The sequence below is a fragment of the Copidosoma floridanum genome, unplaced genomic scaffold (assembly GCF_036245765.1).
Source record: "Copidosoma floridanum isolate Cflo_tuat_1 unplaced genomic scaffold, Cflo_Japanese_pri ptg000030l, whole genome shotgun sequence".
Classification (NCBI taxonomy): domain Eukaryota; kingdom Metazoa; phylum Arthropoda; class Insecta; order Hymenoptera; family Encyrtidae; genus Copidosoma; species Copidosoma floridanum.
Window position 1 is genome coordinate 4,982,632 of NW_028321907.1, and position 20,671 is coordinate 5,003,302.

Below are 20,671 nucleotides of genomic sequence, written 5' to 3' on the forward strand. Positions count from 1 at the left end.
GACCGCGGCAACAACAACGTGTACCGTTAACGGTGTCGGGTGCGCGCGCGTGGGTCTTTGCCGCTGCTGCTTACATAAAGTGTACACACAACGTTAGTTTGTTCTTGCAATCGATATTTGCATCCAGAGACCGCAGAAGCAGCGACTCCGCTGTTGTACCGTGCGTTTGTTTTCTCTTTGCACAACTTTGGGAATATACTTTCTTTCTTTCTTTTTTTTTTTTTTATTTGCCGTAAAACCACGGAGATCGAGCGGTTTTTTTTTTGTACAACGTTGGTCGTTTGGTGGAAAAGGCATGACCGAAAATTCAATTAAAAAAACAAATCGACCCCCAAAGAGCGATTCTCCCGTGTATTGAATCAACGCCCCGACAATTGGCGTCTCGTGTATGATATATATTTACACACGATAAACCGTTCCATTATCCCTGTACATGCACGGGAGAAAATCCACCAAACCGAGCGTTATAATAACCGGTATATATATGTACTCCCGTCACCTGTTTGATAAAACGCGGATGCGCCGAGAGCCAAGTCGCTATATATATATAGAGTACGGTCTGATGGGGGATTACGTATGCACCTATGCTCTCGAAAAAGCACCGCGACGTGCGCTAAACGGGCGCAGGTCGATCCTCCTAATCGCGATTCGATTCCGCGATCCATTAGCCGATCGAGAGGGTTTACCGAGGGTCGCTCCGTCCTCCCCGATGGGCTTAAAATTAAATGCGAAAGCACGTATACGATGAATCTAATAAACGAACAATGGCACTTTGCGCACGTGTGTGTGGGTGCGTGAGTTATAATTCGATTTTGGCCGGTATACCGGGGCTGCGGTGTACCCTGAGCTGTCGGAGATAAGGAACACGCGCTCCGGCTTGGGGAGGGCCAAATGGAAAACAATCGATCAGCCGTAAAATATGGTGAACGACGGGGGGGGGGGACAAACAAACAACAACAAAACAATCAATTTTCCTCGAAACAATGCGGTCTGTGAAGCGAAAAAGAAAAAAACGATCCCGAAACTATGTACCATTAATCATACTTTATCCTCTCGACTCAGTGGTTGTACCGCACACGAAAAAAAAAAAAAAAAAAAAACAGGGAAAAGTGGAATAGGAAGAACAAGGAGGGGGGGGGGGTAAGGAAAAAAAAAGAACAATCACGAACGTCGAACGTATCGTGCGGGTATTGTATAGCGGGTATACAGGTCGATAGCCGCCGAAACGACGAGCCGGACGACTTCATTATCGAAAAATGCTTTCAGCTATACTCGCAAGCAGCAGTATCAGCAGCGGTACCGACGAGAACCGCCCTTATTTTTTTTTCCCTCCCTCATCCCTCTCTTTACTCCAAACAACCACCATCGCTATACAGCACCACGTGGTGTATCATATACATACTCAGGCAGGCAAATACACATATAGGTGTGCATACAACACAAGACGGGTGCACAAACACAATACACAAACTTTACAAACTGGAAAGGACATACCTACACACGCACGCACAAGGGAAAATACGTTTATAGCTGTACACAGTAAGGAGGGACAGATTTGCGTCGTCAGACGAAAAACGGACATAAAACAAAAAAAAAAGGTAAGAGAAGAAGGAGGAGGAGCAGCGCACAATTTCACGTGAACTTGCCCGAGGGTCGTTACCTATACGCTACACACAAAAAAAATGTATATGGGTACACACGGCATATACGTATACCTCCACACGTATGGTCTATACCGTGCAGGGAGGGGGGCAATAAACCGGGGAAAGGGAGGACGGAGAGCAACTTAGGGGTAGTGACGGCGGTGTATTTTAGAAAAAGAGGAAGAAAAAAGGGGGGAGGAATGGCTGGTTACTTGGGCACATATATATGTATGTACTTTGCTTCCTTCCTTCTCGCTTGGAACGGAGCCGCGGCAAAGTATAGCAACGCTAAATGGAGAGAAAGAAGAAGAAGAAGAAGAAGAAGCGAGCTCGTGCGAGCGCGTGAGAGTGTTGTACCTATATGTACGAGCGAGAGTTGCACGAGCAGGGGTTTAATGGATGTTGCCTGCATATGTTTCTTAAGGGGGGCTAAATCTGTGTGGTGCATGTGTGTATCACCTTTGCCTATCTAGGCAACACACACACGTATACTGCCGATGCCGCCTGCACACGTATGAATGGATGCACGCCGCCGCGCTATTTATCAAGCCCTCCTCCTTCCCTCGTATAGCGTGCAATATACCTACCCTTCTTCCGACGACCATAACGCACACACGTATATACGTGTACTCGGAGACGAATGTTGGCGCGTAGGCGTATATCTGCACACACGCGGAAGGGAGGGAGGCGACGGAGAGATAAAACGAGGGGTGTGGGGGGGGGGAGGAAAGTCAGGCTGAAAAGGGTAGTCACACGCGAGGGTATTATGGCGAAAACGAGTAGCGTAAGGAGCGAGAGATCAGCAGAGTAGCAGCGACAGGCCAGGGGTGTGTTGGCTAGAAGGAGTTATTGATTCCCATACTGCTGGTGGTGGCACCCACCTCCGCTCCTTCGTATATATGTATATGCTCGTTCTTCTCACCTCCACCACCCCTGTGTACTGTGTCCTCGATGTATATATACGTGTGTACGGATACAAACGAGGGGTCAAACGGAAGCGACTTTAGCCTCTTACGGGTTCATTTATCCGTTCGACTTGTTTGGTCCTCGCGATCTATGGTCCAAGGGAAGCATGTGTAGGGGGGAGGCGAGCTACCACCAACGAGGCTCTTTAAATCAGCGACTTTGCGAGCCGAACTGGCTTTTACCCTCCCCTTTGACAAAAAGCCGTTTTTAACAATCTGCTGCTGGTTTTTCTCCTCCCATATACTCCTCTTATATCCCTCTTGTAATTTTCTTTTTCTTCATCTCCTACTAAGAGGATCCATCTTTTTTTTTTTTTTTCTTTTCCCTCCTCATAAGTACTCCGTGTGGGCGGGCGAGAGCTTTATTGTTTTAAAATGTGGGTTAGGGTATATATATTTCAAGCGTCGGGCCAACCATTAATCTTTTGTTTGCAGCCCCCCGGGGACGGGCGTCGAATTTTCGCTGCTTTCGATGACGAAGACGTATGTGTATACGCATCTCCACTACAAGAGAGATAGGGGAGGGGGCGTAATTTTTGCACGCAACCACGATTTGAGGGTGGCAGAGGAGAAATTCACTTTTAATAGCGGGCCATGAATTTCATAGATATAAATTACCCAACTGTACAAGGTGAGCCTATTTGGGGGCCATTGCGGTGTGTGTAAACGCAATAGAGAAAGATGGATCGACACGATAGTTGAAAAGAGCTTCCTCTATTATCTCTATATACATATCTCTCTCTCTGCAAGCCCCGATAAAAAAAAGTAAAATTACATACAAGGCACGTACCGTGCCGCTGCTACGGTGCTCGAAACACACGCACTTTCTTGTCTGGACGGCGTGATCGTGATTATCTCGCGAAAATTACGAGCCTCGGTAAACGACGATGTAAAACGACGGAGATAAGGAGAGGAGGAGGAGAAGAAAAAAAACTGAAATCACAAACGACGACGAGTAAAAACCACGACGCAGACACGAAGCACAGATATATTTATACCGCATCTCGATTGTTCCTCTCTTGGTCGCGCAAAAACACCGTTCCTTCCCTGTACCATCGCCATTAAAGCCTGTAAAGCTTGTACATACGCACGCTGCAGCCGTACACAGGACTGGCCATTAACTTTGACACTCGCGAGCGCGCGCGGGGGATGTAATGCTCTCAAAAGCTCGACTAGAGTGACTCTCCGATGCTGCCCGGCACCGCGCAAATAGAGACAGACACTTATTCGTTTGCGAGCACATATTATTATTATTATCATTGTATACGATTGCCTAGTTTAGGGCGGACGGGAGGGGTACGCAGTCAGTCAGCGCTAATCAAAGTGCGAACGCTCGCAACGATGAAGATTTCTCTCTCTCTCCCTATTGCCCTCCGATGTACCACTGTATACGCGGACCTAATGCATCGCGTACAATTTATACACACGTGTACGGAGGGTTTTTGTCCGACCGGCATCCGGCATCTCGTCCATGCATGTGTAGGGAGCGAAAGACACGTGGTGCTGCACTGCCGGTGATTATTTCGTCCATCGGACCAAACACGAATCCCAAGGTCTAAAGTTGCGCACTACTGATGGCGATGATTTTTTTTTTTTTTTCTTCTTTTTACACATATACGGGCCCACCTATATAATACACACGCGTATAAGCTTATTTCACGGCTCGAGTCTTGCCAACTCGTTGCTTCTCCTCCCTGTTATTATCACGTGTGCGCGCCTCCCCGAATCACGCGCTGTGCCTTCACCCCTGCCACACTCCCTCTTCTGCTTTTTTTTTTTTTTTTTCTTTATCTTTCACCCCGCGTACACATGTGTATGTATATAAGCGCTTTGTGTTTGTTTAGCCGTAACTCGGCGTTTTGAAATGCCCGTCCGAGTGTATGACGGATTCTCTTTTTGCGCGTACAGTCGATTGTATATACATATAGGTATACCACCAACGTGTGTTATTAAAGTTTGTTGCGGGAAGTTGTTAGGGCGCTTATTACGAGCTAAATTGATGGCTTGACAGTGTTTTAAAGTCAACGGCTTTTGCCCTACCCCCCAAACGGCCCCTTACAAATGCTAATCGTCTTTTTTTTGTTTATTTCTTTTTTTTTTTTTTTTTTTTTTTTTTTTACGATAATAGTTTTAAAGATACACTGAGTTTTTTTTAATTGCTTGATCATTATCGTGTTTGTTTTACGTGTATAAAGTTTTTCAATTTTAGATTTTGTGCGAGGCAAACAAGAAATAGATAAGGTAAGATTTGATAGCTGCCGTAGTACTGTATGATTAAACGATTATCTTAATAGTTGTTGTTTTTGTTTAATTTTAGAATCATTGCGTTAATTACTATGGAAATTTATCGTTTCTCGTTTGTGGAATAGTTTCCAACTGATTCTGATTTAATTACTTGATAATTAAATGAATGAATTAATGAATGAAAAAGTTTTATATTAACTTTGATGGATTACAAAATGAATCTATTATTTATAAAATAATTGCAGCTAAGAAAAAGGGATTATAGCGTATGTTTGCATGATAAATTAATAAATAAAATAGTTGCACAACGAATCATTATTAAATTGTTCATATAGACATTGTTTTAAATTGTAGTTTTAAATTTATGTACAAGTTTAAAAGTTTTTTCACTCAACGTCCACAAACGTGACTATAGCATGTAAAAATCGAGATTAAAACTTAGTGTCACTAGATTACTGCCCGTATCTCTATATCACACCTGACTCACTCACATAAACGACTTTTTTATCGACCAATAAATATAATGAGTCAAAGTCAAACAATTTTGAGTTTCTGTTGATATAATAGATAAAAAATACTGGTAAAGATTAAGTTAATATTAGACATTATTATCAATTATGTATACGATATTATCTTAATCGACAAATCATTATAGTAGTACAGCGCTTGATTATTATCAACATCTACTATTACACACGTGGACTCTACCGACTAATCAATCATCACCTTTTTTTTTTTTGTAAGTGTAGTTTCTTTGAACGAAAATTGAAATAAAAGAGGGAAGAAGAGAGATAAATGGAGGTAAACAATGATTGAAAAATGATACACCTACACGCTAAACGTATCTAATGAATAACCGTATACGAACCAGCCATGCGACCAGCGCACTTTACGCGCCGGGGAGATCAATAAATCATCACCAATAACCACAACGCACACAAAAGCTAGTCGTCATCATCATTACGCTCACCACGACGTGTGCGCACACACACACACACATATATATATTTTTTCCACACAATTAGGATTTCATCTTGTGCGGCACGAAACCCAATTTCACGCCCCACACTCGACGCGGCTGCTTTGAAATTTACGGCGAGCGATGCCACCCGCAAACACGGCAACGCACCAATGTACCGTTATAGCCGTTGAAAAACTCTCGGGGAAAAAACAAAAGGGCAGACACACGTGGTGTGCGCATCGTTTACCTTTCCTTCGTCCTTTTTTTTTTTCCCTCCTCGTTGTGAGTGTGTACGAAAACGTGTTTCGCCGTCGAGGACTCGGACATTACTGGCCCCGACTCATTGCACCAACAACCCCCACAGGGCGGCTCGTCTCATTGCTCATGAGGGACGGAGAAAGATGACGAGAGAGAAAATTCACTGGCGTGTTCGCAGCACACATGTTCAATTTGATACAAAGAACAGACAAATACGGGGGAGAGAGAGAGAGAGAGAGAAGGACCCCAAGAGACCCCCGAGAGAGAGGTGGGCTACTGGGCTCAGCCCACCGCACCACCGACGCCCGCTGAAACTTGGTTACACTTTTGCGCGTGTACACGCGTATACAGATCCTGGTTGGTCGGCTGCTATACACACATTAGCCTCGAGGTGAATCCTTGCGAGCACACGAAGGGGAGGGTGCAGATAACCCACGTATATAGACCAATTATCGATGATGTGCCATTTTACCAGCTGTTTGCCTCCAACACGTTCTCGGGTTTCGATTCAATTCTTCCTTCTTTCTTTCTTCCCTTTTTTTCCCTTAGATGGAGAAAATTGTTTTATCCCACCCTCTCACTTTTTGTGTATATCGGTGCACCAGAGATATGTTTGTTTGTGAAAACGATATGGGACAAGTGCAAAAAAATGCAATACACCTGCAACGTGAGTAGACAAAGGAAGACGAGCACAGGGGCGCCTATATTATGTTCTTTAATTATTCGGCGGGGCAAAGGCAGAGGGGGAGAGAGGAGTAGAATGGCACGAAAGCCAAAGTTAAGAGGTCTCTTTCTCGAGCTTTGGGTAGAGCCCCCCCGATGATGATAATTGCCGCGACAAGGACAGGCGGGCGGAGAGAGAGAGAAACAGTATCGGGTTTCGGGGCTAATTCCGAGTTTATCGCGACACAGCGACTGTATATACGTACACCAACCGCAACTCGTTCGCTACCGCGGTACAAAATGATATTCCCTCGAGAGAAAGGACCGGCAGGGGATGCTATTTGTGCCGATGTATTATACCCACCAGCAAAGAGACAGTAGTGGACGACAACTTGTGCAACCGAGAGGTTGTTAATAAGCCGAAATAAGCGTGTATTATATTATACATCAGGGGGGCTTATTGAAAAGTTGCTTGTGTATAATACCATCCTTTTGAGCCGCTCGACGTGCACTGATGGAAAAAAGATTAAAAAAAAAAAAAAATGCACAATGTTGAATACACGTCCTTAGTTTGAAGATGGCTAGTGATTCCTCGTTTCGTGATGGAGTGATGGCGACGAGAGAGAGAGAGAGAGAGAGAGCGGGGTTTACATATATATAAAGGTCGTCGACTCTAATTACGCGCGGAAGCGAGTAATACGATCGTTTGTGCTCTCATTAATAATTAAGCCGACGGTTATAATTAGTGGCAACGAGTTGACGACTATACGACGTCGACGACCAAGACGAGAGGAGTATAATATATATTATGTATACGTAGAGCTACGAGGAGCGAAGAGGTCGACAGACAGACAGTTGACAGGGAGTAGGTACGGGTCGGATGGCTGGTATATATGTGTGACGGTGAGTCGCGAGAGAGTTTTGGGGAGTGATGCTCTCGACGAGCCGATGATGGCTTTCGAACGCTCCGCGGTAGGCATGCGCTTAATGAGTTTTCGGCAAAGAGAGATAAGCTCTTGACGTTTCGGAGGAACGCCCTCCGCTATATTATATACGTGTATGTATACATACACACATACTCTTGTTGTTGTTTTTCTTTCTCTTTGAACCCCCTTTCTTTGTTTTATTAGCAGATGGTCCGCTCTTTGCGGTCGCTAATCTGGAAATCGATACATCGAGCTGCTTCCCGGGGCTCTTGGGGATCGAGGTCTTTTTGTTTTCTCCTCGCTCGGTGCGCCAACTTGGGCCAGGTCGATAAGTTTCGGCGCAGGGATTAGGGGTGCGAGGCACGTTTTTCTTGATCACTTTAGTTTTTCAATTTCCAACCCCAAAGGGGGATGGTTCCTGTCCGATCGTTGTTTGTGTACCTACTCTGTCGTGGGACAAACGAGCGTGAGATTCTTCTTTTTTAACCGATGACTATATATGTTTATTTATATATATATATATACCAATATGGGAACGGAACGATGCGATGCGAGAAGAAAAAAAAAAAAACGCACTGCTGCACACAAACGTCATCGTCGGGGAATTTGCATTTTAATTGTCTCTCCACGAGCAGGCCGAGCCAAATTTTACGAAAAACGAAAACTCGGGCTGCTGGAATTCCTTTGTGCAAGGGGGAAAAAACGGTAAACAAAAAAACACAGGAAAAAAAAGGCGCAAAAATCGCAAGCTTCATCTGCAAGTCAAAATGCGTTCTCCGCTACCATACGGAAAGAGAGAGAGAGAGAGGAAAAAAATCCTACCCGGCCAACATTGACTCTTTTGTGCTTGGACGCGTCGGGACGAAAAGAAAGAAAAAAAAAAAAAAAAAAAAATCCCTATCGTACGCGCGAGTGGAGCAGAACGGGAGTTTCGGGAAATTCAATAAACGCCCGGGGAATTTTTCGTGCTTTCGTGAAACCGAGTCGCCAAAAGTTGAAACTCGATATACTCGTATTTATGGGGGAAAAGGTCAGACGAGGCGGACGAGGAAAAAAAAAAAAAAAAGGAGGAGAAGGACCAGATAGCGGGGGATTACATGGAAAACATCTTCATTAAGGACCGAGGGAAGAGATATCTCCAATGCAGTCACAGGGGTAAGGGGGGGGGGTGTGGTAGAGGATCGCTTAAAAGCTCTCTAAGTAGGCAAACAACCGAGGCGGTTCTGTTATCGAGGCTTGGCTGAAATGAAAAAAAAAAAAAAAAAAGAAGAGTGTGGTGGTTCCTAAAAAAGCGTTATCGCTGAAACTAATGGCTCAGGGGCATCAACCGCAACGACCCTTGCGGGCGTTCCACCGCAGCAGTGGGAAACCCGTTTCGCGAGTGTCAAAGGGCTATAGGAGTCGTCGGCTTGTACCATCAGCTCTGACAACACATGAAAAAAAAAAGGGGGGGACGGAAATAACAATTTCGCATCGTGTAAAATAATAAAAAAAAAAAAAATAATGAAGAAAAGCGTGGCACGCAACGCATCCTCTACTACATATTGCGTGGCAGCAAGGAACCCTTGCCCTGAAATCTGGGCGCTGCAGTTGTAAGAGATAGCAGGTAAGTACCCATGTGGTATAGTTGCAACTGTGTTTGGGCGTACAATGTATACGCGCACGATGCCGCAAGAGAGCGAGAAAAGCATCGGGGGAGGGGGGGAGAGGGCGAATGACTCGCCGCGACACAATGTCGTCGTCAGGCGGTGGCGGCGGCGCAAATTCGGGCGCGCGCCGCAGTTGATATTGATCGCGCGCTACCCCTTCCCCTCCGTCTAGCCTCCTCCTCCTACTCTATGCGCAATATAACCAAGCTCGGGGAGTAAAAGAGCGAGGTACCTGCGTCGTTATCGTCGCCTCCCCCGCCGCGAGAGTCGGGCTTTAGGAGGGGGAATGTGTCGATTGCACCTTTTTTTCTTTTTCTTTTTTTTTTTTTCTTTTTATTCACCCTCGTCCTTGTGTGCCCGTACGCGTTAGAGGGATGAACGTATAAATACAATGAATTTCTTCTTTCTTTCTTCGGTGGCTGAGAAAAGATTATACACGAGGATTTTCAGAGCAGGGAGTACGGGTTTTTTCGAGGAGGGGATGAAGGAGGAGGCTAGGGGCTGATATTTGGAGCGAAACAGCGCCCCGGTGGGCTCTCGCTTAGCTCCTGGGTGTGTTTACGTGACTGGGTTACCCCGATTTAATTGCGCAATACATTCGCTGTATAGCCGTCTCTGTATTGTCTCTTTTTACGTGCTTTTCTTTTACATTGATCACGCGTTTTCGGAGTAACATAACGCATGGAAATCATTATTATTATTATCAAACTTGTGTGTAATAACTAATATTTTCTATACAAGAATTTTAGAATAAGTAACAAGTAGTTTTGTTTTTTTCATTTACACCTGCAGAAAAATTTGAGAAGTTGAGTGAGGAAAATTGGGACGGAAAACGACACATAAGTGGTAGTAGTGCCACTGTGACTTGAACTTTCTTGAACTCTCGACTCCCGCGATAGTAGCCCCTCTTCTCCTCGAGCAGTACACGGAGAGGGGAGGTATGGCTTAAAAAAGAGAGCTGCGCTGTGGTGCGCCAGAGTCCGATAAACGCCTGCGCACTTCATTTCTCGCGTTCTCTGCTTCTTTTTGTTTTTTTCTTCCTTTCTTGTGCTCCAACCCCAGCGGCTCGTTCACCCCTCTCTCCTCTTTCTTCGATGCTATTTTTTTTTTTTTTTTTTTTTTTTTTTTTTTCCCCAACACACGTATGCGTGCGCGCACTCTGTACTTGTACTTGTATTGGAGGGATCGAAAGTCACCGTAAGGGGTGGAGGTGATACTGTAGACGAGAGTCTTCGAGACTCTCTCTCTCTGACTGCTCTCGGGGAAATTTAATTTTCGCGCTCCCCCGCTCGAATGGATTTTTTTCATCATTGTTATCCTTCCTCTCTCGCTATACGGCCGCTATTCGGTGATTCTTTTTTAATGAGTTTCAACTAGAGAGAGAGAGAGGAAGCAAAGGAGGGTAGGAGAGAGGGGGGTCTATGTGTGCACAAGATTTTCATTATGCTCCCCCGTGCTGTGTCAATGACTCGAGGTGTGTTTGATATTGATTAATAATGTCAATTTTCGCTCCGAGTGTTTTCGCTGAGCTTTTTTTTACGCCGCCATTGTTGGGCGATGGATTAAACGTGAAAAAGGGAACGGAGCTTTTTCTATCTCTGTTGCTGATATTGATTTTAGTCTTTTTTTTCTCCCTCTCTGCGAGAGGATGTCTTTGTGTGAAAAATGAAAGGAATTTGTTTTTTTTTGTTTTTTTTTTTTTCAACAGATTTCAATCTCGCGCGAAAAGTAAGTCGAGAACGAAACGACAAAGGATTGAATTTTTTGAAAAGCACGAAGCTCCTACACATTGTCAAGTAATTTTTAAGTTTTTTTTTACTAAAGAAAAAAAAAATGTACACACCCAACGTAGATGCGAATAAAATGATGTGAAATATAATTCACGAAGTGGAGAAAGAACTCGGCGAAGAAAGGCCGAGGTATGTACATTTTCACGCCCGTCACATCTCCTTTTCATAAAAAACCATTTCTCCGTTCTCCCCCGGTGCACTTTGCGCGCGTATACCACTCTGTCTGGCTCTTTTGCCCCCCTCGACATTCAAGTCATCGTCTCGTCACTCGGTAAATTACTCGAAATTTTCCGTCTACCCCCGCTGATGCCTGTTTTCCCGCGTATCAATGGGACGTTTACATTCTTGAAATTGCACGACGCCAGAACTCACTTTATTTCACCTTCGGAGAAAAGAAAAAAAAAATTCTCCTCTCCATTCGCTCGAGTTTTCATCCCAATCGTAATTTACTTAGACTTTGAAAAGTTAAAAAAAAAAAATACAGCTCGGAACTCAATATTTTTTTCTCCTTCCCCCGTAGGATGATGCACCTATATTGTTTGGATGCAAATCGAGTTGCCCCGTCATCGCAGCCAAACTAATCAAACCACCGCGTTCAATTTCGAAAAAACGCACCTCTTCCCCCCTTGCGGGATCATCCCAGTTTTCATTTTCACGCGTACAGACGCCACCCCATATGCCGTACATATTCGCACCTCCCGCACTCGAGGCAAATTGCGCGTGCAGCGAAATATGCATACTACGCGCGTCCATCAACCAGCAGCGCCTGCACCCTTTTGCCTCACGTGTATATACGTATATACATTCTCCCCAAACCGACATTCCATGGCATCATTCGCGTCGGCTAGTGCGGTGGGCTGGAAGGGCTTTTCAAGCCGTCGTTAAACCACGAGCTCCCCAATAATCCAACCTTTTTTTTTTCCACCCTCTCTTGGGTAACAATGACAGCGATGGTTTTTCGAGTACTCGAACGAAACAAAAAAACGCTTTTTTTTTTTTTTTAAATTTCACTCTCGCGATGCGTTTTATCGATCCACGTGCTCGACACGGTTATCCGAAGCGCCGGTGGCGAGTTTCGGTGAAGCAAAAATAAAGGTCGAAAGAGGGGCGATCGGTATCTACGGAGTATATATATATGTACACGGGGCTGACGTCGACACCCTGAATTAAAAACGGAAATTGCGGCGTCATCGGCGGCGCTGGGGAATCCCGGGCTTTCATGTTTTTCCTATACATATATACATACACACGTGCGTACCGGTACAGCGAGCTTTTCATGATTCGATGGAGTAAATAAATTTGCTCAATGGAGAGCAATCGTATCACGGCTTGTATGTAACATCGATCGCCCGTCATTTTTTTTTTTAATTCAGCACCTGCGCAACTGCGTCGGGTGGTCGTTAAAAATTTATTAGGACACAAAACGCGAGAGTTGGATGATAAAAAAAAAAAAAATAAAAAAATAAAAAACGGAGGGTGGGTGGGGAGGGAGAGAAAAACGATACAAAACAAACAATTATCGGTATAAGCCCGGCGAAAGTAATTAAAACAGCTCGCGCAGCTATATGGAGGAGTGGGACGGAGAGCGGAATAAATCCAATAACCGGGGAGTTGGCGAGATCGGCGAGCAAACAGAGTGTTTCCAAGTTCTTCTAATTAACTTTCGGACTTTGTAAAAAGAGAGCACCAATTCGTTCGATTTTTTTTTTTTGGTGAACGAGAATCGATGACGACTCGATTTCGCTCGTTGGGAAGCAAAAACGATTTACAGTAGCTCGCGACGAGCAAAATAACAATTTACACGACAATGGCGAAATCCGCGACGCGTACTACGTACAAATAAGTGGGATGTTCACTATGGAGCTGCTTCGTCGCGCGTGCCTGAGTCGAGTCATCACGTCGACGGTATAGGGCTTTTAGGCTACATATAGGCCCGCATGTTCCATTCGTCCAAGGTCGCGTCCGAAACCCGCGTGTGTGAGCGTTACTACCCACACAAGCACAACGTATTTAACTGGACAAACACACGCGCGCGAGCACTGATCCTCCCTTCCGATCCCTGTCTCGCTAATTTGTCGGCTACGATTGACCCGAGGGATTTCAATCGGGATGAGTGCTGCGGCGGATTTTTTTTCTTTCTTTCTTTTTTCTATAGCTCATTTGCGTGGTCGATGAATCAGCTTTGATCGGCTGAGAGTCATTTTATCGATATCGGATCAAGGACAGAAACCAACATTTTTTTTCTTAAGTAATTTTATTTGGTGCTCTGCACGGGTGGAGTGATTTGAGGATCGATTTATTTTCCTGTCCATGGTCAGACAATGCATAGGCATGAAGGTGTCGGGTTGTGTATAGGTATAGGTAGAATGATCAATTAGATAAAAAAATAAAATAAAATAAAATAAAAAAGTTGAAATACTCATCGATAACGCTTATCACTCACGAGCAGTGTGAGCTCAAATTAGCGACTCGATGCGCATTTCTGTGCTCGATGGTACGTACAACAATCATCTTTTCTCCTTTTTTTTCTTCTCTCTCACTCTTCCTACGTAAAATCACGTGACCTCGACCTTCAAAATTCTCCGCGAGCTTTATCTGCACGACGAGACACGCGTGGGTAACTTTGAACACACCTTTCTTTTACAATTCCACACTTCATTTCCATCCAACGTCAATGTGCTTGTTTTTAAAATTTGTCTTTTTATGAGCACAATAGTCCACCGGACCAGCATTCGTATCATTCAACATAATACATTTGATCGAACAACATGTTATACACACAGAGACCCACAAAATGTTGTTAAATTGAATATCGAAGCATAAACACGGCCCATAAACGTATATTCATGCCAAGAGGAAGCTATTACGTAACGTCAAACTGACGTGATCTTTATCAAGATCTTGATTCGAGTTGAGTATTTCCCGAGTAAAAGCCCTGTACGTCGGAGGATGCTGTGGCGCACAGAAAAAGAAAAAAATACTCCATGGAAACAAAGTACAAGGTTATATTATAACCATCGTGAAACCAGTACCGTTTAAAACTCGAAAGTAACAAATTATGCAAATCAGTCGTGTTTCCATTAGACAAACGAGACGATGAATAATCATAATAAAATATAGTACATGGTACGGGCGGTTGCGTAAAAATGTCAATCGAGCAAAACGTTAATGCGTACATCACGAAGATAAGAATAAGGATACATTAAAATTGGCGTCACTCTCTAATGGATCGTAAATAATTGAAACGGCTGATTTTCATGCGAAAAAGAGAGGTGGCCGTCGTCGTAAACATCGCACCCCTCGGCGAGACTTGTAAATAGCGCGTACTTCCTCCACCCTTTTAATTGCCATCAAATCCGCGCATAATGTAAAAAAAAAAAAAAAAAAAAAAAACTACGCCAAACTCTTTTCTCCGCGAGCCGAGAGGGAACCCGAGAATAAATCAGCTTTCAATGATGATATACCAACGCGGCGTCTAATGAAGCCTAATGGAATTCAGCGCCGATCGCCGCACTAAAGCTCGAGAAGAGGCGAAGCAAAACGAAGCGAGGAAGTTATGAATATACACCTCCTTGGCTTATCACCACGATATTATTCACGACGGAGCGGATTTACGAATCAAGTCGCACGGGTTTTTTTTTCTTTTTTTTTTTTTTTAATTTGAAAAACAATTTCATCCACAGCAGACATGACACATTTTTCACGGCAAACTGCGGCGCCACTTTATTTCTTCCTCTTAGTAACCTTTCTTTTGTCGTCTGCCATCGCTGATGGCACAAAAAGGAGGAGGGGAAAAAAAAAAGGACAAGCTAGGCCTATAAAAAAAGGTTTTACGACGCCGGTGGCGGCGCTCGCTTTCATCCTCAAGGCCGCCACTGGAGAGTATTAGGGTGTCAGAGGAATCTCGACTCCAGATGTGTCCTCCTCTCCCCCTTCGGAAATGCGTCTAAGCTCTCGAGGAAAAGCCTCCGTACAAACTTCTCTCACCCCCTAACCTTTTTTTTTTTTTTTTTTTTCTTTTCTTTTTGACGAAAAAACATATGGGTTCGATGACCCGGTGTTGCTGTACATCCGATCTTTCCACAGGATATTTATACGTATAGGTATCGGGGATACGCAACCTATGTGTGAATATTCGTGCAAAAACGTGTTCGGGGAGAACAAACTGGTGTACATACGTTTATACACGGTGAAAGTGCGTCTGTATATTTCGACGCGCGACTTTGAGAAAGTCCTGCGATACTATGGGGTATACCCTACCCACTACATATATATATATATATATATATATATATATATATATATATATATATATGTGGTCGTACGGGTATATAATATATCTATCGCAGTTTTTGTTTTCCCAAGGAAAGGGGAGACCAGCCAATATATACACGGCAAGGCGCATGATAATTACTTGCCACTTCTCGGCGTGGTAAAACAGGATCACATTGCCCGGAAGATTTATCGAGAGCGCCCCGGAGGTATGCCTCTCTCTCCCGGAGCTGCGGTCGTCTACAACCAGATGATCGGACATTATTTATGACTCCTTTGGAGCTCACCCACACTGTACACAATGGGGGTTGTTTTTTTTTTTTTTTTAATAATTGCGGTCCGTATGGCTTTACGGGGCAGCTAGACCGCAAAAGCCACGTCGAATGGGGCACGCAGCGCTCGTGTCCAACGGGTGATGTACACTCAACGCGCGCGTTCGTTTATTCGCCGAGCAAACATGACACTCGGCACCAAAGTCCCGAGAGCCTTGGGTAAACTTCAAACGGGAAGGAATTAGAGGTTGTGTGCGCAGAGAGAGAGAGAGAGAGAGAGGAAACCGCGGGCTCGACGAAATGAGCGATCACCGATAAATGTAAAGAGAGCCAGTGAGGGGTGGGAGGGTATATCATTCCACGTGTGCGCTTCGTTGATAATTGATTATCGGCCGAGAGGGCGACAGCGGTGCGTGCTTGTGTAGAGGTATACACATTATGGTTTTCGGCCTCCGATTGCATAAGCTTTCGCACTTTTTTTCTCTACGCTGTTGGCCCTTCTTTTCTCTCACTCCGTTCGTTTGCGCGGGCTTGTTCTCCCTCATTTATACCCGCTTCACCTTCAATTAGTGCCCCCCACCTCCTTCCCTGCACGGTTTCTGAATCTTGTTTTTTTTTTTTCCCCCATCAAGGTTGTCTTGTACACTTTCGTGTGTCTTTACCGTCGAGTGAGTATGGGGTTTTTTTTTTCCCCTCGAGGGCTACAACAGGGAGGGAGGACACGTACACGCAGTTTGCTCGATGAATCGCCGTCGCCCTTTGCTCTCGTGTTTTTCTGGTGATTTGTTCTTGGACCCGCCGAAGAAGGAAAAAAAAAAAACCGTCGGGGGAATCGATAGGGTTGACTCTCCAAGCCCCACACCTATTACTTTCACGCGCACGGATTAGTACGGATCCTTTCGATACCTTTTTTTTTTCCTTCTTTTTGTTGTTGTTTGGTTACCATTACACGGCAATAAATTACTTTCAACTAATAGATGTTGATTGATTGATCGATAGCCAATTTTATCAATGCCAAGGACAAATTGGGTCCGAATAATGGAGAGATAAAAAAAAATACAAAGTTACATTTGGTTGATTAGTGCGAAAGAGCATCTACAAAAGTAGTGTAATCAAAGAAATAACTCCTCGAACAGAGGCAATATAAGATAAAAATAATATAAGTAATTACAGTGAGACTAATTTTAAAAGTAGGTTTGACCTATTACATAATTCAGGCAATTAGGATGTTAAAAAAATTTACGAAATTAAAATACTATAAAATTACAGACGGTTGCTTACTTATCTATACATCCGCACATCTATTAAATGATTCATTAAAGACACCAGTTAATTTGTATACAATTTAAAAGACTGAAAAACAGAAAATACATATAATATAGATACCCGGTGTATCCGATGAATTTGGATTTTTCAAAGCAGGTAATTCGAGTTTACTAAACCTCGTGCCCTCTTATCTTAATAACCGTAAGTTAAAAAGTCATTATTCCAGCGATTAAGAGTAATTGAATTTGAAAAACAAAACAAAAAATACAAGTTTTGTGTGCCACTGGTGCCGAAACAACGATAAGCCCGTTAGATAACGAAAATAACGTTAGGCACAAATTTCGCGGTAACAATTATATACTTTTATGCTCGAGACGAGAGATGTTTATTTTCATATCGAGAGCAGAGGCAAAAGATTTACGACTTGGGCGTAAAACAACGCGACGCGCGATTCCAATTTCATAACGCGGGGAAGAGAGAGAGAGAGAGAGAAAATAGTTGAACTGCGTCCAATTAATCGAAAAGTACACGTTCTAAATTTAACCGGCGCGTGTTTGTTCGTTCCTCGACGAAAACTCCTCCGAGTGTAGACGAAACGGCGCGTGTTTTACACTCGTTCTCCAAACCACGTCGAAGATGTATTATGTACAGCTCGAGTTAACAGGATTAAAATTCAAGTCAAACGAATCGATTATGCAATCGAAATAACAAGTCCGAGGTGGCCGCGAAGAGGGGGGGGGGAAGAGCCAGCTTCGTCCGTGTGTATTTCGTCAAAGTCGCTTTATCTCTCGGGCTTCTACTTTATTTATTTTTTTTCTCTTTTCTCTTGCTTACTTATATATACTTGTCGCTCACGCCAAGGAAAAAAAAGATAATCTTCGTGACGCAACGGCAACCGGCCCGTTAACCGACCAATGCTTTCTCGTGATATTTCAATCTCGTTTTCGTTCTCGAATGCACGCAGACAAACGTTTTTTCCGTAACGCGTGGTGGTTCAACTGTTTTACTTCGAGCCTCGCGATACACGATGACATAAATATAACAGCGCGAGGACGATGCGTGAAAAAAAAAGCATAGCTATCCCACCCTCTCCTCTGCTATTGGTTCGTATACTTGGATTAATTAGCTTTGGCAAATAACCGTGTCGCGATACGTTTCGGCAAATACAAACATCGGGCGCTCGAGATTGTCTTTCTTTGGTAAACATTGTCGTGGAGTCTGTCGGCGGTGGCGCTGCTTACGTACTTAATGTCACGTCTGTTGCCTTACGCATACGTATATCCGTATCGGTGTATATTAGACGAGCGAACAAAAAACAAGGCCTTTTTGCGAGGAGAGGTATCGTTTGCGATCGGTAAAAAAAAAAAAAAAAAAAAAAAAAAAAAAAAAAAAAAAAAAAAAAGGAGGCGAACAAAAATGTATACTCAACGGAGCCTCGTAACCCGATATCGTTTCCGCTTACCTTTTCAAGCGTGACAAATGTGTGTGTTGACCTTGTTGAGAAAAGTAAGATGTGTACACGACACAGATAGGATGGATGCAAGTAAAAACGTCAAGATAACAGCAAAATATCGAGAGATCTCTCACCTGATATATATGATGACGCCATTGGTGCAGATCCTCTTCCAGCCGGGCGGGACTACGATGCCCTGGTGCAAATCTTGCTGAAGCTGAGTCTGTTGTTGTTGCACCACACCACAAGCACCAGCACTGTTAATAGCGTCATCGAGCACCTGATGCACCTGTTGCAGCACCTGCTGATTCTGCCGCTGCTCGGCGGCTTCCCGCACAGCCTGCTGCGCGGCTACAAAGTTCGCGGCCTGCTGTAAGGCCACTTCCTGGCTCTCGTGGCTGCTCAGGCTGCTGCAGGTAGACTCGGCCGTGTCCGACCTCACGCTGTCGCAGCTACCGAGGCTAGCGAACGCCTGGCCCGCGCTGACCACCGTCTCACCGAGCAGCTCCGCCCCGACGACCACCTGGTCGTCCTGCTGTTGTTGCTGCTGCTCATCCGTGATGAGGGTGTTGGGGTAAAGCTGCCCGAGGCCCGAGGTGCCATTCTGCCTTACAAAGCCGCTGCCAACCTGGTGATTGCCGTTCGCATCGCAGGCGGCGTCGAGCTCCGCCCCCGCGGCCGCGAACGCACCCTGGAGGCTCTTCTCGTCGAGCGGAAAGCCGTACACGCCGTTAATGGCCGCGTAACCGTTGCACCCGTCGAGCATGTCCTTGGACAGCTTGATGAGGTGCTCCTGGTCCTGCTCGTCATCCTGGTCGTGCTCGTCATCCTGGTAGATGATGTCGGCGTCGCAGGCGGCCTCGAGCTGCGAGACGACGAAGCTCCCATCGTCGACGAGGTCGTCGTCATCGGGCCCGAGCGAGTGACCGGACTCCTCCTCGTCGCTACAGCCGCGGCTCGGGGCGTGCAGCGGCTCTTGCTGCTCTATCTCGGCGACGGCGAGCTCGAACTCGTGGGCCACGTCCTTGCCGGCCTGGCCGAGGAAGCCGGCCGTCGCGGCCTGAGACTTGTCCCCGAACACCTGCGGCAGGTGGTGATGGTGCTGCAGGAAGACGCTGTTGCCATTGTCCGGGCCGATGTCCTGCTGCTGATTGTTGATGCTTTGCTGTTGCTGCTGATAACCGGCAAGGGCATTTTGCTGGTCCAGGCTGTTGGCGTAGGCCAAGTTCTCCCCGGATACGTAAACTAAGACGCTGTTCTGCAGAGCCGCAGCCTGTTGCTCCTGGAGGGTCTGCTGCTGCTGCCTCGGTAGGGACGACAACTGTTGTTGGGGCTGTTGCAGCGTCGGGCCTGAATGAGAGGCCGGCTGCTCAGGCTTGCCGGCCATGGTCCAGGTCCAGCAGGGCTGCAGGCTGCCTCGCCACCGACATCACTGGCACACACTGCCGCCTCTCGACCTCGTGGCTTAACAGCAACAACACCTGCGGCATCCTCTGTCGGCACACAATCACAACCATGCCTCGTTAATTACACTCGCAACATGCAAGTGGTCTAGTATACCCTGTCCAAGGGGAGAGAGGGGGGGGATGTTAATTTTTCTAAAGCTTTCGATATTTCAATTCACGTTAACAATCGCGTTGGCGAGGGGCGTTAAATGGACGAGGGTTTTTTTCGCATCAAAAATAAACGATAACGGCGTGCGTTGCGTGTATATACGATATATCGAATGGTATGTAAAGCCAAAAGTTATTATTTCAGCAGATGTTGCAGAATGATGAAAAATGTATGTAATGTGTATTAACGGGCTCGATCAAAGGGAAGCTAATCGATTCATTGAAATGGACAATGGAAAATTTAGAGCGTGGAGGCCATGAGGGTAACAAAACGATTCCAACACCCGCAAATAATAATAATAATGACAAATAGACGAGAGAGATCGAGTGAGCGAGCAAGCTGGCAGTGTACCGAGGTAATAACAATAACAGCAGTAGCAGCAGCTGTAAGTATAATAACAACGATGGCGCGAACAACAATAATGGCAATGAGAAAAGTTGTTGGCAATTATGATGGCACAATGACAACGAGATATTGAGAGGCTCTATCTGCTTCGCCGCCGATTCCTTATGCAACAACGCCGTCGTCATTATCCTAGAATTTAATCAGCGACCCGATTATCATCCAATCAGCGCGAAATTATTATCGCCCGTTTACGCGCGACAACAACATCCTGTCTCTCTACAATGTTCATCCCGTTTGGCTTTGTATACGTGCATCCTCGCGTACATCCTCTTTTTTTTTTTTTTTTTTTT

The 20,671-nt window shown here is 45.1% G+C and overlaps 1 protein-coding gene across 4 annotated transcripts in view; it reads right to left on the reverse strand.

Moving 5' to 3' along the window:
• LOC106644456 (uncharacterized) overlaps positions 1-20,671 on the reverse strand; it is a 231,621-nt gene that overhangs the window by 207,977 nt on the left and 2,973 nt on the right. For all 4 annotated transcript variants that reach the window (XM_089596965.1, XM_089596964.1, XM_089596966.1 and 1 more), the window contains exon 2: positions 18,497-19,855. In XM_089596965.1, the coding sequence (XP_089453091.1) occupies positions 18,497-19,749 (1,253 nt within the window). In that variant the 5' untranslated portion in view covers positions 19,750-19,855. The remainder of the gene's footprint in view (positions 1-18,496; positions 19,856-20,671) is intronic.